General features: G+C 37.0%; 1 protein-coding gene across 1 annotated transcript; it reads right to left on the bottom strand.

Moving 5' to 3' along the window:
• Nucleotides 1-6,943: 6,943 nt before the first annotated feature.
• On the bottom strand, nucleotides 6,944-16,978 carry aimp1a (aminoacyl tRNA synthetase complex interacting multifunctional protein 1a; the record flags this gene model as incomplete). Its single annotated transcript, XM_079855403.1, has 6 exons — nucleotides 6,944-7,110; nucleotides 9,488-9,656; nucleotides 11,690-11,895; nucleotides 15,309-15,470; nucleotides 15,900-16,013; nucleotides 16,969-16,978. The coding sequence occupies 6 exons, from the start codon at nucleotides 16,976-16,978 to the stop codon at nucleotides 6,944-6,946; spliced, it is 828 nt and encodes a 275-aa protein (XP_079711529.1).
• Between the last annotated feature and the right edge of the window lie 41 nt (nucleotides 16,979-17,019).

Below are 17,019 nucleotides of genomic sequence, written 5' to 3'. Positions count from 1 at the left end.
TTAATTCATATTGTTGTAAAAAAAGAGATAAATTTACTTAAAAAGTTAATTGTGGAAGATTATAAGCTTTATTTTTCTTACCCATATTGTAAAAAAATCTATATTTTTAAATCAAACCTCACCAAATTTTGTTAGATTTATACTGATTATAAGAAAAAAACACGACATTCAAGATATATTTTCTTGTCCTAGTATCTTATGCAGTACATTTAAAGATGCTTCAACAATACCAATTAAGAAGTGCACTGCTTTGATGAATCGACCTTGTCTGCGCAGTCTCTGTTGCCTTTAGACACCATTAATGGTTAGGCTCTGCCCTCCTGTGGTCGTCATGGCAACTCCTCCCCTCCATCACCCTTTCACCAAGTGCAACATGTTCCTGGATCAACATCTTTGCTGATCCTGGAACAACATTCCAATCAACCAATCAGATTTGAGTGACAAGTTTAGAGTTTATGTCAAGTTTAGGCTTACAACCCGGGTTAGGTGCTTCTACATCAGTGTTATTCACTTATCATTTCCCTCTAATTTTAGGGAGAAGTTATGGGTAGGGTTAGGTTTAGGGGTAGGGATAGGGTTAGGACTAAATTTTCAGACAAGAACGTTGTTCCAGGATCAACAAAATACCTCTTACTTGGCATAATCACTCACAGGGAAGTTGAGCCTCAGAAAGGCTGAGATGTCTGCTTTACTCAGTCATGCCATGAGAACAAAACCCCATGAAACCGTCTTCCTTCTGTCTTGTGCAGAAGAACAGTGATGAGTGTTTACGGATTGATAAATGCTTCCTGATCCGTGGCTGTGCGCAGGGCAACTGATCAGAATTAAATTGCACAATTGTTCATATTGCTCTGATTTCCAGCTGCACAACTTGTTTTTTCCCCGAATGGAGCCAAACTCTAAAAAGGGTCACATATAGGGACTACGAACGATTCTTTGATTCACATTATTCTGAACAGAGATTAATTCAAGAGTTTGTTTAGTGTTTAAATTAGTGGACCGCAGCAATGTGAAGTCTTTTGTTTCAAGGGATCGTTCTGTTCTCTTGTTTGTTGAGTCTGTCATTACAGATTTCATGCTAAGTCGTTTTAAAGTCTCTGTTTATGATGGCCTCGCAAATCCACATCACACAGGAACACTTGTGTGTGTCCCGCTGTGAACATGGAACTGGATTTAAGCAAAGAATTACTGACAATTAATTTAACTTCCCTTCTTCTTTGGATCATTAAGAATGACTTAATGCTTAAAGATGTAGGTTTATAAATAACTTGCCAGTAAATAATTGAGTTTTCTAGGTGTTTCCAGAGTTGTTACTAGTGTCTTGGTGGTCTTCCTCGCACAGTGACTCAATTTGTGAGGACAACCCACTCAGGTTTACAGCCTTTCTGCTGCAAATTTCAACTTTAACCTCCTATTTTTCTAGCCATTTAGATTGAAAGTGGCCAATATGTAAATGTAAAACTCACTGTTTTAACAGTATAGCCACAATATCAGTGTGAAAAAATGACTTGCTAACCTTTTGTTTTAAAATTATACATATACAAAGTTCTGTCATAAAACTCTAGACGGCGCAGGTCCTAACTCAACCTGCTTGTAATCACATCGTTCTCTGTATGGCACAGCTGATTGGTTCATGCTGTATCAGTTCCCAATGAGCTCGCGTGCTCAACCTTCAAAAACACGGGTAGCATTTGCCTTAGCAGTGCAGCGCGCTTTCAGAAACCCTCCACCTTCCCCAGCTCCACCTGTATAGATCTGCTACGGGTGATTCATGTCTGCTATATTGTACAGCAGCAGCATGTCTTACTCACAGCAGTGTGTTGTGTATGTATTGGCAGTAGCATTTTGTATTGTATTTTACAATAGTAGTATCAGTATTTAAGCGAATATCGTTTATTATCTTTATGAGCGCTGTCTCTGTGCTGTGGTGCGGTCGGAAACCAGATTGGAAATTGTCAAAGTATCCATACGAGCTTAAAGGATAATTCCGGTATTTAGCACTTTGAGTCTCTTTTCTGGTTTGTTTTGGATGAACTAGAGTGGTGGACACAGAAATTTTGACGATGGGTCCTGTCTCGACTTTTTGACTCGTTTAGAATCGCCTTTGACCGCTTCAGAGTGGCTGTCTATGGGCATGCATGAACATGTCCTTAAAACAACCCTTAACGTTCGTTTTGTGCAACTCACCGAGTGGTTAGTGGTGTTCGTTGATGTTCCAAAACAAGTAGCGTAGCGAAATACAGTTTCTGTCGTGTTTTATTTAGCATTTTGTAAAATCCCATTGATTTCTATTGGAGGACTCATTGCTCGTTGATATTACTACGCTACCGGTAACGGAAAAGACGCTTCAGACTCAAATATAATGAGCGGAAGTTTATACGCGGTTGTGAGGTATCTGAAAAAATAGTTCCACTATAGCAAATAACACGGATTGAAATCATACATTGCGCCGATATATTTGTTTTTAATCATCAACGAACACCACTAACCACTCGGTGAGTTGCACAGTTTTGAAAATGAACGTTAAGGGTTGTTTTAAGGACATGTTCGTGCATGCCCATAGACAGCCACTCTGAAGCGGTCAAAGGCGATTCTAAACGAGTCAAAAAGTCGAGACAGGACCCATCGTCAAAATTTCTGTGTCCACCACTCTAGTTCATCCAAAACAAACCAGAAAAGAGACTCAAAGTGCTAAATACCGGAATTATCCTTTAAGAATTTGTTCAGCTGATTGAAGACAACTTTTTCAATGATCTTGCCTATGAAAGGAAGATTTGAGATCGGTCTATAGTTGCTTAATATGGTCTTATCCAGATTGCTCTTTTTCAGGAGGGGCTTGGCAACTACAGTTTTAAGGGAGTTTGGAAAACTCCCAGAGAGAAGTGAGGCATTTACCACTTCTAGAAGATCTGCTTCTAAACTGTTTAACACACTTTTGAAAAAAGATGTGGGAAGTGTGTCAAGGGCGCAGGTTGATGTTTTAAGGTGCTGTACGGTTTCTTCCAAAATTTTGCCATCTATTTCTTTGAAATCAGACAAAGTTACTACTTTCTCAGGTGGTTTGATCTGTCTGATCCCAGCGCAACTCAAGGATGTGCTGATCACCTTTCTGAAATTATTGATTTTCTCAGAGAAGAAAGAAGCAAACTCACTGCACTTGCTGTCTGAGAGCATTTCACTGGGGATCTGGCTTGGGGGGTTTGTCAGTCTCTCTACAGTAGCAAAAAGAGTGTTGTTTAAATTGCTGTTTATAATGTTAGAGAAGAAAATCTGTCTAGCTTTGCCTAGTTCCATATTGAAAGCATGGATGCTGTCTTTGTAGATGTTATAATGGACTACAAGTTTTGTCTTCCGCTTTTCTGCATTGTCTTCTCATATTCAGCACTGCTGTTGAGTTTCTCCAAGGTGCTTTTTGTCTGCCACACTTCTTCCTGACTTTCACAGGAGCAATATCATCAATTACACTTAAGAAGTGTAATTTCTACACTTAAGAAATCTTCTACTTACAGTGTAGAAGATCTATTCCAGCCAAGACCAAACATATCAGCATTGTCATATCCATTACCATGCCAAGTACCATGCTTATAATGGACATAGTCTTATAAGCAACTTTAAGGAAGACTGTGCTGCTGTTTGTGAGCAAAAACATCCAAATGTCTCAGTTGGTTTTAACATGGTTAATAGATTTCCTATGCTTGTGTGCTGGTGAACGATGAAACCACACACATAACAGCAGGCTTCACTTCCCTTTTAACGGCAGCCAAACGTCCTTGGACCGCTCTCGATAAAGATTAATACTTACGAAGATAATTCCCAAGAATAATTTTTTACAGACCCTTTACAGAGTTTTTATGAGACCATATAGTAAACTTCAAGTCAAGTGTGTAGATTTTTATTAATATACACATATGTACGCCATTTGTTTCGGTCTCCAGCTGTTAATTCACTTTGAAGCGTGGCCTAAAACATCCTCGCATTCTCACATGTACATGTTCGTCAACCATGCATGTATATCCCAGCTATGCTTTGATGGATGGATGGAGTCGGTCCCTCTCAACATCTTCAGTTTTGCAGATAATTAATTCAATGTCACTTTGGGAGAGGAATTCCAAACAATGGATTTGTTTGCTGTTGTTTGTATTGGGTTTTAAAAGCGATATGGAAAATTCTACGTAATTCTAGGATATATCCTTATTATGACTGGGTGTTGTCACAACAGTCAACCGCAAAAAGGCACACAAATGTGCAACAAATTTGTGATCAGAGAGCGCTTCATGTTGAGTAACAGCATCAGAATCTTTAACACACTTGACAAGCATTCTGAATGCCTGAAAGCCATGTTGGAGTGCACTCTCTTGCAACTCAAGTACATGTTATGAAATATATACGTTACAAATAATCCAGCTTCTATTGTTATACATCTATAGGTTCAAATAGCCAACATCAGGCATCACACTATCATTATTAATTAAAAAACAAGCAAAATGCAATATCATACAGGGAAAAAGACGAAGTAGCAATTCCACAAAGGAACAAAATAGAGTCTCTTCAAAAAAAATTTTTTTTTGTTTGTTGTAAAAAATAATATTGATCATCTAAATATCTATTCAACTAAACATTTCCATTTAGTTGAACTTATTTTAGAAGTTTTATTTTCTATTAATTTTAAATTTAAGGTGGTTTACAGTGTTGGCAAATAGTGCTGTCAAATCTATTAATCGTATCTAACATAAAACTCTTTGTTTACATAATATATGTGTGTATATATATATATATTTTATTATATTTTTATATATTATATATATGTATGTGTGTGTATATACTGTACATACATTTATATAAGTGCACATCTCTCCTCCAGGAGGACTGTTGCCTGAAGACACTTCAGCATTCTGCCATTGATTTCCTCAACACTACAAATACTCCAAATAAACACCGGATACTAGATGATGGTGATTTACAAATTCTTATAAACTTTTTTTTAACTGTATACTTTATATTGTAACACACTTACCATTTTTTCAACTACAAAACTTTAAATCAATCAAGTGCAGCTAATATCAGTGACAGAAACTCCATGTGAAAGAAGCCATTGCAGATCAAGTGTCTTCATTTTAAGGTTTTTTTTTTTTTTAGATGACACTGATGTTGAGCTACACTCATGGAGTTCATTATTTTGGACAGAATGGGGTTGGTGTGGACATAAATCCATCAGTTGAACACACTTAACAACACTTCCTGTGCAAACGTCTATGATGTTCCTCTTGAGGGATCAATAATACGAAGCCATTCAAAATGGCTTGAAGAAACAAGCTCAGTTAAGATTAATTCAGAGGAAATTAACATGATTCAAAAACGTATTAAACCTTATTGTTTTATTATAGATCTTCAAAAACAAACGCTTTATTTGAGAACAGAGAGAGATCAGGTCAGACTTCAAGAACGGCCGTTTCTGGACTATTGATATCTGACTTTAAGCTGCCGCATGAGCTTTATTTATATATTTTTAGTTTAGATCATTGTAATTTACCTAACGTTGCATTATCAACATTAAATTTAAATGTACTGTTTTGTAATACACAATACTGGTCTTATTGTGCACGATTCATTGGTGCACATTATTCTGATGGGAAAAAATGGCCTTCATAATTTTGGTAACACTTCACAATAAGCTTCAATTCCTTAACATTAATATTCATATAAACTAACAATAAAAATAAATCTCACATTTTATTAATGTAGGTTAATGTTAATTCAATTTACTATTGTTGACTGTTAATTCAGTTTTATTCATAATATATTAACATTAATAATGTATATGTAAAATGAACTTTAAAATAAAATAACATTACAACTCCAGGACAAAATCAAGTCCTGTTTCACTTGGAAATATGTTGTATTACGAAAGTAAAAAGCCTTTTCATGTTTTTTAAAACTCGTTAAAATCTGCATCACTATTTAATTGTAAATAAAATTATACCTGAATTAATGTGTGTAAAACTTATTTTAAAGTTAGCATTTTAATCATTATAGAATCCTGTCCCTTTAAAAAAATGGGTTTCATTAGTTAAAAGTAATTTAGTTGACATGAATAAAGAATGAACAATACTTCTACAGCATTTAATAATTTTAGATAATGTCAATTTCAACATTTACTAATACATTATTAAAATCAAATGTTGTATTTGTTAAGTAAGGGATAATGCCCGACGAGGTGTCCATTAACAGAAATGAATGGACGGCGTGAAGTCCATTAATTTCTGTTAATGGACACCTCGAAGGGCATTATCCCGCTTATACCATGGTCACTTACGAAAGAAAGAAATATTTAATCAATTAATAATACTTTAATGTGTTTTAGAGTAAAAATCGTGAGGGTTTTTATTTATTAAGTCGAGCGCACTATTTAATATCTCCCGTATACAGGCGTTGCCAAGCAACGTGGCCACAGCGACCCGACCGCAGCAGTTGATCAGTGAGTTTGAGCCAGCGCAATCATTTAGAACTGTCATCAGGCAAATTGACGGGACGCCTTTCCTAGGTGTACATTATCACTTTTTAATGGACACCCTGCAGCCAATCAGAATCGTGTATTCACCCAGACCATGGTATAACATTAGTTAATGCACTGTGAATTAACAAACTATTTTTATTAACTAACATTAACGAAAATGAATACATACAGTAACAAATGTACTGCTCATCGTTAGTTAATAAATTAAGTAATATTAACAAATGAGACCTTATTGTAAAGTGTTACCAAAAGAAACGTATCTATTGACAGTTCAGTGTATACATACCAAGAAATAAAGACATTCGAAAGAAAATATTTAAAGACTTTATTATTCTCAAACGTGTCCCTTCATTCAGCATAGTTAGAGAGGTCTAGACTCTAGAGGTTAGAAAATCAGCCTTCTCACTGAAGGAAATCACCCAGAAGCTTCTATTTGATACCGCTGTTACTCATTGTCTGAGCTTTGCACACTCCTTTGCCAGCGACCTCGAAGGCAGCGCCCTTGTAAGTGGCCACACATTGGTCATCGGTGCGCAAGTCTGGCTGGACCTGCTCCCACACTTTCTTCTTAGGGTTCAGCTCCTTGTCAGGCTCACCTAGACCAAAAAAAAAAAAAAAAAAAAAAAAAAAAAAAATTGTCATTACTCATTAGTGATTAGTTTTCCCAACAGCTGTAAAAACACTGAAAACAAAGCCGGTTTTGAAATCATCTTGGGGTGTCATTAACATCCACTTCAACAGACTGATTCATAATGAATCTAGAACGAGTTTCTCCGTTCCATTAAAATCAAGCCAAAGCAAGATGCTCCAAAACTCAAGGGCTCATGGAAACCAGATAAAGACACCTGTTTTTGCTACTACCTACAATAAGCAGACATAAATCAAACCAAAATGAATCCAAACACTTGATTTGAATGCAGACAGGGATCCTGGTTTTATGCGTCTAATATTCTAGTGCTGACCTTTTCACAACCACCATAACAGTACAAACAAAGAAAGGTCACAGTCTGTCCCGCATTACTTTTAATGACTACAGGACAGGTACAGATGCATGCAAGAAATAAACCTCAACAAATATGAGATTTAAATGAAATCCCAGAGACTTTTGCATGGGAGAATATCAAATAATTGCATGGCAATTCATAAAAAGAACAAGCAGAACACAAGAAGAAAGAGTAGAAAAGGAAGTAAAAGACATAATATAAAAATTGGTGTCTGTAATCCCTCTCCCTGTAATTATTGTGTTATTATAGCCATTTTGCTGTTGTTGTAAATGTCATTTTATGACTCCCAACAACTGGAGGAATTTGGAGAACTGCCTTATTCCTGCTACGTGCTTTGTGTTCGAACAACAACTGTGATTTACTGTGAAAAAGAAAAAAAAAGAAAAACGGGACAACATCTTAGGCTTTTTCAGCCAAAAGGAAACACGAGGAAGAGCTGGGACGGTGAAAGAGACATTATTCTCACTGTGTCCTGTGCAGATGGTCCACCTCCGCGCTCCACATTCACACAAATCCTGGGAATCTTCCCGTTAGTTATTGTGCTCAAACACGAACGCTGCACTCTTCCAAATCGCATGCATGCCAGATCCACCATATTTCGCATCTTGAGAATACAATTTGGATTGTTTGTGAGGTTTTCCCCAAAGCACTGAGGAATTTGCTCTTTATTTTTAATGGGAAAAGAATATTAGCAGCTTATGTAGATGAATGCAAACAACTAAAAGCTTGAATACGCTACGCAACTTTTTCCAGATTTTTGTCAACAAGTCAAGTGACCTTTATTTATATAGCACATTATTTCAAATACAGATTGTTTCAAAGCAGATTTACAGTGATAAACAGGAAAAAATTCCATTCTGCTGTAAATCGGCTCTAAAAAGACGGTTGAAATCAGTTCAGTGTTGATTCAGTTCGGTTCAATAACTGTGTAAAGTTAATAAATTATGAAATGAGTTCAATTCAGCAATAAAGCATCTCTGGAGAAAACAGTGATGTCATCATCCAGCTCAGTTCAGTTCTCATCCAATCGTGTCATTGCAGTCAAGTCGAATGCTAGTTATGGCCAGTCTGCAGATTTTGGGAACGCAGAGCACAGAGATTTTACAGAAATTGCATAGTGTGTGATGGGCACAGAATACGAGGCGATCCAACATGTTCGATATTTTGAGCTGATTTTAGAGCACATTGTTTTCATTTGTCACGAGGCACACGTTTCTGCGCGAGTTCGTGTTCTCAACGACTTGAAAATCTGGTTGCATGTGATCCAGTCATTTAGTGTATGTATAATGCCTAGTGTTGTGCAGTGCATTCCAGTTAAGAAACACGGAACATCAAGTTCATTACTGAAAGATCTTCTTTCAAAGGGACAATTGCGGTTAAACAACAGCCTTGAGAATCTGTACCCCCTATAGTGGCATAGCAAGATGTTTGACTACCGACATGAGAAGGCTGGATTACATTACAGCTTATTATAGCTGAACGTGGACTGGAAGAAAGAGACCATTTGAATGACATATCAAATGGCCAACCTGTAAAATCTTCATCCTAACAAGATATTGTGGCAGGTCAAAGATGCAAAAGAAGCTTTTATATGGCTTCAGAAATCTTGGAATACAGTGCATGTGTTATATAAATCAATTTTATGATATTTGAATGCAGTTTTTAGATCATGACAGTTGCTGGTCACCATATGCTCGTTTCATTTTTGTTTGTGTTTTTGAAAAGAGCAGCGTCAACATTTTGCCTAACGTCTACTTTCGTCTCTCATTGAAGAAAGAAACTCATACTGGTTTCGAAATGAAACGAGGGCGAGTAAATCATAGCAGAACTTTGATTTTTATGAGAGATATTCCTTTAATAAACCAGCATGAGGCATTCAGATGGGCTCTATGAAGCAGAATAAGAGGTAGAGATAGAGGTAATCTCGTTTTTCATTGCAGTACGTTTGTGTATTAATATGAAACGTTACCTGGGAAGCCCTGGACGGAAACCCTGTCTCCAGCCACGGCTCCACTCGGGGGATCCAGGATTTCAACTTTCTCCGGAGAGCTGGCACACATGACCATGGCCTGAGACAACACGCCTCTCATCTTAGCAGGCTTCAGGTTGCATAGCAGCACAGCCATACGATTCTGCATCTGAAGATGGAGGAATCCAGCATGAGGAATCACGATCAATTAAATGTTGAACTTTTTATTGCATGGCAGAAAGAGAAATTATGCAATGGTCCAAAAATATCAACAACATACTGCATAATAAGGAACAGCTGGGCAACTTCATAATAGCTGAATTATTCGTTTTTATAACCAAGAACAAGGGAGGCAGAACAAAACAGACCCCTAACAAAATTAATAAACTCAATACATGCAATCTCATTCATCTCAAATCCTGTATTTAACGAACTGTGGACATTCATTATCATTTCAACTCTATAAATGCACAAACATACATAAAGCAACTGTGATGTAGTCATAACCAGAGGGGTGGAAACCCTACACGATTAAATGAATGAAGGAAACAGATGCGTTTTATAGGTGTAATTAGAATTTCTGACGAGCTGCTAGGAATCCCCTAAACAAATCATAAACTCGGGGTTCTGGAAAATAAAACACAGGAGACCGTTCTGTCTGCATGGAGCAGGTTTATGGACCCGCATGAATCGTGCTAGTGCAGACGTTTTATATGAGAACGGTAAAACTGAAATATCCCCCTTCACAATATTCTGACACATAACACCTAATCAACAAAAGCATTCTTTTTTATGGCAAACAAAGATTGCTCTCAGGTACAACAGCGAGGCGTACAGTGTTCATGTAACTTCAGACTATTGCATAACAGTCTAGTAGGGGTGTAAATATTAGCTTGATTACAAATTAGATTTTTTTACTGGAGATCTGGCCATGATTCAGTTTGTTTCGTGCATGATTCGTGTTTAATTTTAATTCAAGGTGACACTTGCATGTAATAACAGTACATTATGCATAATTAAATAAGTAAGCTTCAACAGTTAAACAATAGTACTGTCCTTAAACTACAGTAAGTACTATGGTTAATTAAAGTACTCAGTACTTATTTGTGTAATTACACTGTAGCAGCATTACCATAAAATAAAGAGTAAATGATATTTCTTTCAATTTACTGAAGACAAATGTAACTGGAGGGACAATTTAAAGACACCCTGAAATCAAAATGTAAGTTTTTTTTTAAAACATTCAATATGTCTCGCCTTAGCTTCCTGTTTCAGTCAAAATTATGTCAACGCATTATAGAGCTGGTAAGTACCGCCCCTCCCGCTAACCCCACTGGACCTCTAGGTTGAAAAATCATCAATGCAAGTGAATGGGAGAAAATAATTATTTTCTGGTCCCGTTTGAATTGTGCCATGAATCTGAACATATGTTGTCTGTGAATTTTTTATATAATTTTTCGTGTAAAGAATGCTACAATTTAGCGTGTAGAAGTTTGATACGGTTAGACTTTGTGTGAGAGCACTTTGTGGACTACAACTCTTCGCTGCTTTCGACGCGTTTGAAACGTCAACACCACTCGCACACGGACACTAGCTCACGGATCCCGCTAAACATGCCTGTGTCTTTGGTGCACTTCACCGCCTTCTTTCAGGGAGAGGACAAAATCGTTGAGGTTGGCGAAAACCACGGGTAAGTCAACTTTATGGGGTGACATCACATAGGCGACATGTGGTCTTTCTCGTTATGTCTTTTCCACAACTGCTAGCCGAAGAATCATACCATATACTGTCAAACTCGTAACATGAAAAATTATATAAAAAATTCACAGACAACACATGTTCACATTCATGGCACAATTCAAACGGGACCAGAAAATAATTATTTTCTCCCATTCACTTGCATTGACGATTTTTCAACCTAGAGGTCCAGTGGGGTTTTACGGATGGGCGGGACTTACCAGCTCTATACAAAGCTGCGCGTTCCAAGACACTTCAGTGGGCTTTTAATTTTAGTTTAAGCAAACTGAAAATTGCATAATCAGTCAGATCTGACAATGAAAATTCAATGCACTGATAATAACTGAAAAAACCAAACCAAACAAGTGTAATTACGAAACGAATTAAGGCACGTTATAAATGCGATAAATGATGCGTTGCATTTCAGTGATTTCCGTGATAAACACAGGTGTTGGATATGGATACCTGCTCCAGAGGGATGTGTTTGACCAGGCCACTGACAACAGTGCGTGGAGCCGCGTCGCCCACATCCACCTGCTCAACGTAGAGAGAGTCGGCATCAGGGTGCTTCTCTGCGCTGATGATGCGGCCCACCCGCAAATCCAGTCGGGACACGTCAACTTTTGCCTCTTCCTGAGGCGGCGCCGCCGGCTTCTTCTCTTTCTTCTCACCTGGACCAAAAGCGCATCAGAATGTGTCTTTCAGATCATTTTGTGTTTGTAAATCGAAACGGAATTGCTAAATTATGAATCATCAAATAACACACTATAAATATCTGTGAAAAGCACAAGCTGTGTATGTACTGCTGTCACAGACATTGCAGCAACCTCAGCACACCGTGTCATTCTGGGGTTTTATTACAGTACACGTCGACCCGGAGGAAATGTGCCTTTAGTTTGTGAGGTGTTTTTAAGGCAGCTCTTTGATAGATATTTTTAGCTTTGCACATTGTTCCCCAGGGAGCTGTTGGGACACTTTTCAAGCCATGTAAATTATCCAGGCTTGTCATTTCTGATCTGTTTTACGAGCTTTTCCCGAAAAAACTCTGCCAACAATGGCTTCAGTATGGCGTTTGTTTCTAATCACACCAGTCTTTTGAAAAAGTGTACAACTTTATCACTGTTTCCGGACATATGAGGTGAGGGGACACTGTTTTGGACCACCACCCTACAAATCTTGAAATGAAAATGGCTAGCCTATACAAGCGCTACAGTTCAAAAGTTTGGGGTCATTGAAATTTCTTTAAAAATTAATACTTTTATTTAGCAAGGATACTTTTATCAAGTGACAGTAAAAACTAAAATCAGTTTACAGATGACCTAAATTACCTTCTTACCCATAAAAAGTAATTTTGGTCTCAAAGGTTTGACCTTGTTGACTGTAAACTGTATTTATTTTATACAGACATTTGATGTATTTAAATATTTTCATGCCAGTTTCATATCAGTTTCATCTAACATATCTCGTTTAATGTTTGACTTTAACGCTTGAAAAAGTCACAGAAATGCACCAAAATGCATTTTATTTTTGTGGAAAGTCCCAGTATAAATGTTTTATTTTTTCCACAATTATTCACTTTCACGTAGCATTGCAATACGACCTGGTAAAACCCTCTTCGCTTTCTCAGAACACCTTTTAAATTCCACGTAAAGTTGTCAACAGCTTTTTATTCCAAACCTTTAAAGAGGAAAAAACGAGTGTAGTAGACGACCCTTCACTTTTGCATGCAGACCCTGTATATAATTAATTCGATCACAGGCTTTTGTGGTTTTTATGATTTCAATTGTGATTTTGATTAATCACACAGCCCTAATTTAAGTCTAGAAGAAAACGTGCCAAGATTCCTCCAAGTCCTCTTAATGTGACGAGCCACATAGCTCTGCCAAGAAAGAGATATGCATGAAATACAGGTGCAGGAGAGGCTTTCATCCACGCCGAAACACAGCATTCATCAACACTGAAGGAGGAGAGGCACACTTGAGAATTATTAAACTGCTTTTGACATCTGGCCCACAGGAATGTCAGAGAAACACACAAGTTAACTTGTTTTTCCCTCAGCCCAATATTGCACAAACATGATCTGCGATTTTTGTACTCAGATACAGTATGAACAAAGTGTTCCCAAGTTGAAGGGGTTTAAGTGATTTGAAATGAAAATCATTTTCATAATAAATAACCATGAAAGGAAATCTGATTAATATCATATGCTCTATTCTTTAGGATATGAATACTTATGAAATATAACAACCCGAAGACAATAGTGACGTCTTTAAATCTGGTTTGCCTTCAGATCCGATTGTAACCCAAATGAGTTTGACCTGCATCTGGTCTCTTCTCAAACTGTGCAAATGCATTGATTGCACGGCATTACTTCTGACACTGACATATAGCCTGACAACATCTCATCTGACCGCAGATACTGCAGGAGAGATAACAGCTTTCATGCACGTCTTTCAAAATAAAAGTCTTGCATCCGAAAATCACGTTTGTTATCGTTTCTTTGACTGCACACTCCGCGACCCACCAGTTGAGGAACACTGGAGTAAATCATTCACATATTCCCCAAAAATTCAATTCGCCCCTAGACACGATAGCCTACCCTAAATATTAAGCCATAATCATGGTCCTGTTATAGACACTTTATTTTACAGTGTCCTTGTCCTAAACCTAATTAATACTGCCCAGTAACTTCACCGATTTGCGACCCGCCTTGTATTGTAAATAGGGCTGTCAAACGATTAATCGCATCCAAAATAAAAGTTTGTTTTTACATAATACATGTGTGTGTACGGAGTATAATTATTTTCTATATATAAATGCACACACATGCATGGATATATTTAAGAAATATTTGCATGTATATACTGTATATATATATTTATATTATATATAATTTATATTATATATAAATATTTTATATATAAATAACACATTTTCTTAAATATATATATGCATGTGTGTGTATTTATATATAGAAAATAATTATACTCCGTACACAGACATAAATTATGTAAACACAAACTTTTATTTTGGATGCGATTAATCGTTTGACAGCCCTAATTGTAAACAATTATTTACTTATTCTCCGCAATGAAAAAAATCACGTTTATTTGTCGGAAAAGTCCACCGTGTGACGCAAAACCTAGTTCCAGGGCTTTCGTGAAAACTACAGATTATAACACATTTTTGTATCCCTGTCCATGGACAGTCGGATCGACAGAGGGTTAATATTAACAGAACAGTTATTTGTTTAGCAAAAAACTAGGTTTAGCCCTATCGCATATATATTATATCGCACTCTGTCTACTCTTTAAACATAATTATGGTAAAAATGGAAGCTTTCTTACCTGTACGGGCGGAAATGACAAAACTGCAGTTTCTTTCCGTTTTTCCCCTCCGTTTGGCCTAAAACTCTGTTTGTGGTCATCCAGTTTGAAGTTGACAATAAAACACGGAGGTTTTTCAGATTTTCCATTGCGCCGTTCTGTCCGTATTTACGATTCTTTGCAGCTTTTAGACGCTGCCAACAATGCGCAGGATCCTTCACTGGAAACCGATAGTAACTCACTCCTGCTAAACGTTCACTTTTTGAATTCTTTCACGCGGGAACAATACAAGTTAACACCATTATGACTAAAAGTTTGCTAAGTAGCATGTCCTACTAAAGCAAGGCGGTATTTGACATTTTGGTAGCAGACTGAAGGGAGTGGCCTTGGACTCCAACATGCCCAAGTGCATCGTGGGTGTTGAAGTTTTCCTACCAATTGGGCAAAGTTTCCTGTTGATTCATTTGCAACACCATCCAAAACGTTTGCATTGTCAGAGCTTTATTTTAAGGTGTTACTGTGTAATTATGCATTTAATGCCAAAATAGGCTTTCAATAAAACTTGGCTGCCTATAGAGAAAGGTGATTTTTTTTTTTTTCTATAGGCAAGCAAGTCTTATTGAAAGCCTATTTTGGTGGCTTTGGATGGTGGATGGTGTTGCAAATGAATCAACAGGAATGCCTGGAAACTTTGCCACTGCAGAGATGAACTGTTATAAAAGGAAATGTCATACTAATAATCTCAAAAGTATGCTTACCCTTCTTCTCAGCTTTCATCTTTTTCGCGTCATCGTTGTTTTTGGCAGGTGGTGTTTTTGTGGCGGGAGCAGAAGGGGGTGCTGGGGCGGGGGGCTCTGCGGCTGTCAGTTTAGAGACACACTGGATGCTGGGCCCCGCTGAAGGCATGGCCACCTCTTCCACTGCGAAGAACAATCATTAGAAAAACAATCCCAAATACTCACCACAAGGTGAAGGTTTGTTTACTAATTTGAAGGCACTATATTAACACTCATCTTGCACTGCACAGATTTGTATCCACTCAAATGCTCTCAAGAATGAGAATGTCCCTCCCTCTAATACCACCTGTAACTAACTATGAATATAACAAGAAACAGTCTGGCTAACTTTTTCATATTTTATTTTTAACATTAGTCCTGTGTTTAGGAGTTTCTGACCACCCAGCAGGCATCATTGATGTTTAAATGTGGGTGGTCATGTGTTGATGCGTTTAATTCTGGACTGTAGAAGTTTTGAATTGTAAAAGTTACAGTATGTTTTCAAGTACAGCATCTTAGTACTTCATTATTTAAAGAACATCAGCAAGAATAGTGTGTTATGTGATATTATACCTCCTCTACTTCTTTCCATTTCAAAAAGTTGTTTCTTCAGGTCCTCAATGTCCTTCTTGAGCTTGGCGTTCTCCACCATCAGTTTCTTCTCCTCTTTCACTGTGGCCTGCACAACTACACAAAACAACATTTATTAGAACAAGACAAACACACATCAATTCAGAAGTGACAGATGAGGATGCAGTCCTGTTTAAAATATTATTGAAGGGATAGTTCACCCAAAAATGGAAATTCTGTCCTCATTTACTCACCCTTAAGTTGTTTCAAACCTGTATGAATTTCTTTCTTCTGCTGAACACAAAAGAAGATATTTTGAAGAATGTCGGTAACGAAACAGGTCCATGGCCCATTGACTTCCATAGCATGGAAAATAAATACTATGGAAGTCAATGGGGAAATCAACTGTTTGGTTACCGACATTCTTCAAAATATCTTCCTTTTGTGTTCAGCAGAAAAAAGAGAGAAATTCATACACATACTTGAGGGTGAGTAAATTATAAATTAAAGTTTTCATTTATGGGAGAACTATTCCTTTTATAAAGGAAATTTAGGAAAGTTTTTGTGCTTTAAGCAACACACAAAGGCATTTTATTTTTTACCGTTCAAAAGTTTGGGGTCGGTAAGTCTTTTTTTCATGTTTTTGAAGTCTATTATACTCACCCAAGCTGCATTTATTTGAAAGAAAAAATACAGTAATTTTAATATTACATTAAATACATTTTCAGCATCATTACTCAAGTCTTCAGTGTCACATGATCCTTCAGAAATCTTTCTAATATGAGGATTTGCTGCTCAAGAAACATTTCTAATTATTATCAATGTTGAAAATAGTGGCGCTTCTTCATAAATTTTCAGCATTCTTTGAATAAGAGAGAAAAAAAAACAGCATTTCTTTGAAGTAATACATCTTTTGTAATATGTCTTTACTGTCAACTTTGATCAATTTAATCTGAATAAAAGTATACATTTCTATTTGAATATTTCTGCTTAACTTTTTTTTTTGGTAATAAATGTATGAAACCTCCATGAAAGCGAATGTTGGCACTTGCATTTGAACTAGATTTTCTACTTTTCATCATCTCTAGCATTTGTATTTCTCAGTGACCCGTGATGAACACAC

Source organism: Squalius cephalus (assembly GCF_949319135.1).
Source record: "Squalius cephalus genome assembly, chromosome: 2".
NCBI lineage: Eukaryota > Metazoa > Chordata > Actinopteri > Cypriniformes > Leuciscidae > Squalius > Squalius cephalus.
Note: the sequence above shows the minus strand (reverse complement) of the source record. Positions and strands in the feature narration are given on the sequence as shown.